The sequence below is a fragment of the Mandrillus leucophaeus genome, unplaced genomic scaffold (assembly GCF_000951045.1).
Source record: "Mandrillus leucophaeus isolate KB7577 unplaced genomic scaffold, Mleu.le_1.0 Scaffold792, whole genome shotgun sequence".
NCBI classification, from domain to species: Eukaryota; Metazoa; Chordata; class Mammalia; order Primates; family Cercopithecidae; genus Mandrillus; species Mandrillus leucophaeus.
In genome coordinates, this window is record NW_012108608.1 from 1,104,222 (window position 1) to 1,110,651 (window position 6,430).

Below are 6,430 nucleotides of genomic sequence, written 5' to 3' on the forward strand. Positions count from 1 at the left end.
TCCTTCCTTCCTTCTTCTGCCTCCCTCCCTCCTTTCTTTCCTTCTTCATTTACAGAAAAGGAACTAATATTTCCTCAACTCCTATCATATACTAGGTGCTTTATATGCATTAAATAATCAGGGATATTAAATGTATGTTGCATCATTTAAAAGGTATAAATATGTAGGATAGAAATATTTAGCATCGTGCATTTATATATCCCGCTTTGAGGTTTCAGTTATGAGAGAACTATGGCAATTAAGACTGGAAGGGATAAAGCCACATGCTAATGTCAGAAAAAAAAAATCAGATAGCAAAAAAAGAAAATGTGGGTCCTAGAATGTGATTCCTCTAGTGGTATTTGAGTGGGGTTAAAAAGTTGCAGTTTAGATTTTAATTGGAGAGGTAGAGCTTTGCCTTAAAACAAATTCTTATGGGCAAAACTAATCTAAAGAAGTCAGAATTATAATGACATTTCCAAAAGAATATTGACTAGGAGGAGGCTGAAAGGAACCTTCTAAATGCTGAAATGTAACTGGATCTGGGTAGTGGTTTCAGGGGATTTGTGTAAAAATTAATTAACCTGTGATTTGAGTTATGGACATTTCACTGGATATATTATACTTTTCTTAAAGAAAAAAAAACTTTAAAAAAAGTAGCCTACGTGCCTTCAAAACATGTATTATCTCCCCCAGCATATAAATAAAATATATTCAAAATAGCAATTTCAACATGCAAATATATTTTTAAAGGAGTTTTCATATCCATTCATATTCCAAACTAGACATCCTAAATTAATGACTACTTTGGAAAACTACATATATAACTTTCAGATTAAGGTACAGCCTTAGACATTTTAAATTGGAGACATTCCTCCCATTGATATTAATAATAGTTTATGAATATCTTCTCTGAAATGTGAGACAAGCTCGAGTAATACAAACTCTTTTTACTGAAACACGTAGTACAGCTATAAAACCCAATCCGTAGCAGAGACTCATTAAGGTACCGGACTGCTCACTGAGGTAACAGGAAACTTTACATACATCAACAGATCATGATGCTTTAAGGATCGCTTGTACAGGCCATTTGGTCAACTTTTCAGACATATTAATATCATTAGTCATGTGAACTGTAGCTAATAACTATAATCAGAAAGTGGTAATTAGAAACTTAATTAAAGTAACATATATAATTTAATGTCAACCTATTATTTTGTTTACTTCAATCATAATTACATAGAGATAATATCTTGCTTGAACAACAAAATACAAACATTTGTTCTGATAATTAGTATTTTCTCCAAAACTTGGGCTGTGTAGTCAAACATAATTAGTTCTCACTCATTTCATAAATTATCATATAAACTAAGGGAGATGATTACTCTTTACAAGTAGTACTACAAATAAATTGTCAGCAGCTTTTCCCTATAGATATTATCCAGGATATCTACTGTATTGGAAAGCCAATTATTAATGTATAAATCTCACTGATTTTAGTTTCAGATTTTAGTAACCAGAATTAGACTTGTCTCAATATTTTTGTAGTTTTTATATCTTCCTAGCTTCACTTTGGGAATGCAGGTTTTATGAGGATAAAAGAGCATACTTGCTTTTCAAAGCATGGTTTTCTGTTGCCTATGGATTCTTAACAAATGTCAGTTGATGATAACAAATTACTGATGTTAATACTTGAGTATTTCAGTTGACTTAATGCTCATTCCAGGAAGACTGTGTCAAATGTAGATGTATTCCCAACTTGGTGAATGCATAATTGACCATCATTTTTACAGACTGCAATGCCCAAGTAACTAAGTTGAGAGTCTTAAGGTATATGAAGTGTATCCCATAACTTTTGGCACAATATGATTAATGATTAATAAGTAAAATAAAGTGACTTCTCTTTATAAAGCTAATTATTTTAAAAAATCAGGTAACAGAAATGGAAGGATTGAAAAGATAAAGTACGACCAAATGAGGAGGCAAAGCACTGACAAGCTCAGCCTAACTTGAACTGCGTCTCTATTTTCTATTACTTTTCCTCATCTCTAGCTCCCTGCCTCCTTCTCTCCCAACATCTTGTCTTTTCTGTCAGTGTCTTTGGTATATAAATCTTAAGTTTTTGATTTATGTATATATTTGATTAAACTGAAGGTGGTCAGGGAATCTCACTACATATACCAGTATTTCTTCTCATCCTTTTACACCAGCATATTTTTATTTCTAGTATATTTTAGTTAAGTTTCTTCCTCTTCCTTTTTTTTTTACTCCCGATCTCCTCAGGCCACATAATTCTCCTTCTGTTGACTATATGTAATCCATTGTCTTCTTGTGGTATATGATCTTCAGTGTGTGTATGTATGTTTTAGGTGTAGATGGACCTGGCTTTTTACCAAAGCAATGTTTCCTGTTTGATTGTCAGTATCTTCTCTACCAAGGTCCAGCCTTTTGGGGGACTTTTGGTCATGGTAATACATTTTATTCATGTCTTTATGATATGTGAGCAATGAAATACATAGGTATTAAGAAAAAATATTTATTTTCATATGATTTTTACTTTTCCCAGTGTGTGCTGTATTTGTGGGCCTTGAAAATTCTTTACCCCAAAACACTGTTTTTACTTCGTGGAAATCATGAATGTAGACATCTAACAGAGTATTTCACATTTAAACAAGAATGTAAGTATACTTCAGTCTCCTTTCTTTAACACTATATACGCTAAACAGTAATTTTAATCAATACTAAGATACATACAATATAATCCATTGCCTAAAAGTCAAAAACTTAAAGTGACACTTTTTGATCTTATCCTATATTTCTTTCTAACCATGGACATTTATGAGAATTCAGAATTTCTTTTTAAATTAGAACTTCTTTATAAAGTGATTGAAAAATTTGAATTAAAATTTGATATAATTTATCCTAAGAAACAAATGATTTAGGGATACTACTGTTTGGAACACTAATTCTACCCATTAATCTCGCATTACTCAAGAAACGCAAATGGAAGGCAAATTCAACCTATGCCTCTGTTTTGGACCCAATAAATAAATACTAGCTTCTAGTGAATCTTATAAAACTGAAGATGATGTCATTCTTTAGACATAGACAATAGGAGTATGGAGAGCTTCTTTCAATTTCTTTTTCCCCCTTACAATTTTTCTTACTATTCGCTGAATCTTACAAAGGTATAAAATCTTACATTTTTGTTTTATATATAAATACAATTAAATGGAAGAGCAGGGAATCTCTCTATACATATCAATATTTTTCTCTTTCATTTAGTCCTATATTCAGTGGAGCATAAAGACTTATCCTCGTCAAACATTAGATATAAGTCATGGGAAAAGCAATGTGCAGTGAGATAGAAGCAGCTTTAGAAAATGTCTTGCCATCTGCTTTTCTACAAAATCATTAAGGAATATCAAGCAGCTGTATGGCTGTTTTTCTATTGGTCTTCCAGTTGTTCAGTTACATTTTTTTGGTGAGACATCTGCATGTAAATAGCCAGAATGTATATAAAAATTCTCTTGCTATACAAAAAGTTATGAAAATTATAAAATATGAACGAATGACAAAAACAGGAAATGCTAGATGTAAAAGATTAATATGTTACTTTCAAAACATCTTAATTATATTTTGGAATTTTGCAGTATGTGCCTTTATGTTAATAATATGGTCCTGGCAAGAAAACTTCTTAAAAAACCGAAACTATTTAAGTGAAATTATCCTGCTTATAAATCATAAGTATTTTTTTTTTATCACTTCTAAAAGGTAAAATAAAGTATTCAGAACGCGTATATGACGCCTGTATGGATGCCTTTGACTGCCTTCCCTTGGCTGCCCTGATGAACCAACAGTTCCTGTGTGTACATGGTGGCTTGTCTCCAGAGATTAACACCTTAGATGATATCAGAAAAGTAAGTTTTGTTATTTTCCCAGTCTAATCATTTTGTGCGCTACAGTAATAAATAGAAGACATTAATTATCCTGTCTTTACCACTAACTTTATCCTTTTGAGTTAAAATGATTTAAAGTGGTCATGAATCTCTCCTTTGTGTTAAATTTTTATCTAGAAAGGAAGATATATTTATACTTAGAAGAGTTTTTATCTCTTCAGCCTCAGAGTTGGTCTTACCATCTGACATGTGTCTCTGGAAATATGAAATATTTGACCTCTAAAAAAATATGCCTTATCATTTCCATTTGGCTTTTTTCAAACAAACCATTGTATAGTCATGATGTATTATGCTAGAAATGTTGCTTTGCCCTTGGGAAAATATTATAACATAACCGTTAAACTGTGTTCATTTTATGGTTTTTTAAAAATCTAGTATTTGTTACAACTTGAAACTTTTAAGTAGCAATCTAACAAGGACAATGATAATATTCTATTAATTTTATTGAGTGGATAGGTGAAAAACTGTACTTTTTTAGAAGTATTTGTAGGAAGTTTTTAAGAAGTACTCCAGTTTTGCATTGGCTATTAACAGTTTTTTAAATCAGCAAAAAGATGAGTTACATTGAATGTGGAAGTGGATTATGTCTCTTTCTTAAATAAATCTAATAACATGGGATAGTTTTATGTGGTACAATAGACAATCTTTTATTTCTTTGGTTATGTTTCTAACTCTGATGATTGCAATGATGTAAGGGAAAAAATAGAGAGTAATAAAAAATCTCAGTGTATTTTTCTTGGTGCCAAAATTGGGCCAAAGAGAGAAAGCGATGTAAATGTTTTCTTAGCTCATTTTAAAATAATATTACTTGGAATTATTTTAAAGTATGATCATTTCTTCACATTAATATTTATAACATGTTATTGAAAATTTGTGCCCACCATTAAGCTTTCTGTCTAGGAAATCTAAATCAAATTTTTTCTGGAGGAATTATAAACAGTTGAAAACTGTATTTATCTTCTTTCCTCTACTTTTAGAGACCTAAGAAAATATGCTTGTACTTATCCCATAGAATAGAGGAGTGGAAATAATTCTACCTTTTTATTATTATTCTCACCAGTAATTTTAGCAAGAATAAATTGGTCACATTGTTCTAAATTACTGTATTTGAACTGTAAAGTTTAGAATTTTGCTGAGATTTGTTCTAAAGATACATGCTACTCTGTATATATTTAAGCCTAATGTATTATAGGTAGTCTTTGGCTTCAAATAAGTGATGCACTAATCTCAATGTGTACAGAATTTATTTCTTAAGTTTAGGTTCACTTAAGAATAACCATGGGCACAGTTCAAATTCTAGATCTTGCTTATCATTAGGGCCATTCATACAAAGACTCCCTTGGTGTCACTTGTTTGATTGATTCCCATTTAATTGTTTTTTTCCATTTCTTCTGAGTTTGGAAACTTGATTGCTAAGTCTGAGAAGTCTATATGCTGAACAACATTTACAAGTTAATTCTATCAGCTGCCATAAGCTATTAAATTAGTAAACAGTATTTTCCCATTGTGTTCAGTGGAGAAGTAAAGCAAATATTTTATCTATTCATGTATCCATGTATCATATTAACCTGATAACCACTTACTGAAATAGGTTTGGAAAATGAAAAAGGTCAAATTACAAATAAGTGTAGTAGTTTCTGTTAGCAAATGATGGGCATGAAAGACATGCATTTATGTTTTATTCTCTTGCCTTGATCAGATTTCATGGCCTCGGATGGAAGATGAGAAACTTCCTAAGTGTCCTCTTTTAAAGGGGAATTAGTGAAAACTTTGCTCAAAATAGTGTTTTCATTATTTGAACAGAACTGAATAGAGTTTTGTACTGTAGAGAGTAAATAGAAAGGATAGTGCTATTGGACTATTTTGTTTAAGACACAATCACCAGCATAAAGGTTGTAAACCTCTACTATAAAATGAATAACCATTTTCATATAGCTCTCATTTGTAGTGTTTCTTTAATACTTTTGTTCATGAAACTCATAGTTTTGAGGAAATACTTTAGTAAATTATGAATGTATTTACATACCATGAGTCTCTATTACCATGAGCTCAATATTCTTTTAGAGTTCATTAGTTTTTAGAGAAAAACTATTTTTAGGTAAAATAAAACATTCAAGTTCTTCCTGTCATTGAGGTTCAAGTGTTCAAGTATAAAAATAATGTATATATTTTCCTGTTGGAAAGAAAATGCATGCTTTTAATTTTAAATAAACCTTATTTCCTGCTCTGTGTCTTTGTGTCCATTTTTGTAAGACACTTTCACACTTCTATAGAGCATAGAGCATTGGTCTTTGCTCTATCTTTGAAGTACAGTAGAGATATGATGCTGGTTCAGTATAAAATTGTTTCTTTCTGGGCCAGGCGCAGTGCCTCACGCCTGTAATCCCAGCACTTTGGGAGGCCGAGGCGAGTGGATCATGAGGTCAGGAGTTCAAGATCAGCTTGACCAACATGTTGAAACCCCATCTCTACTAAAAATACAAAAATTAGCT

At 31.4% G+C, this 6,430-nt stretch overlaps 1 protein-coding gene across 2 annotated transcripts in view; it reads left to right on the forward strand.

The window, feature by feature from the left end:
- Positions 1-6,430, forward strand: part of PPP3CA (protein phosphatase 3, catalytic subunit, alpha isozyme) — a 187,933-nt gene that overhangs the window by 107,474 nt on the left and 74,029 nt on the right. For both annotated transcript variants that reach the window (XM_011967210.1, XM_011967209.1), the window contains exons 3-4: positions 2,546-2,657; positions 3,754-3,899. In XM_011967210.1, coding sequence (XP_011822600.1) covers positions 2,546-2,657; positions 3,754-3,899 — 258 coding nt within the window. The remainder of the gene's footprint in view (positions 1-2,545; positions 2,658-3,753; positions 3,900-6,430) is intronic.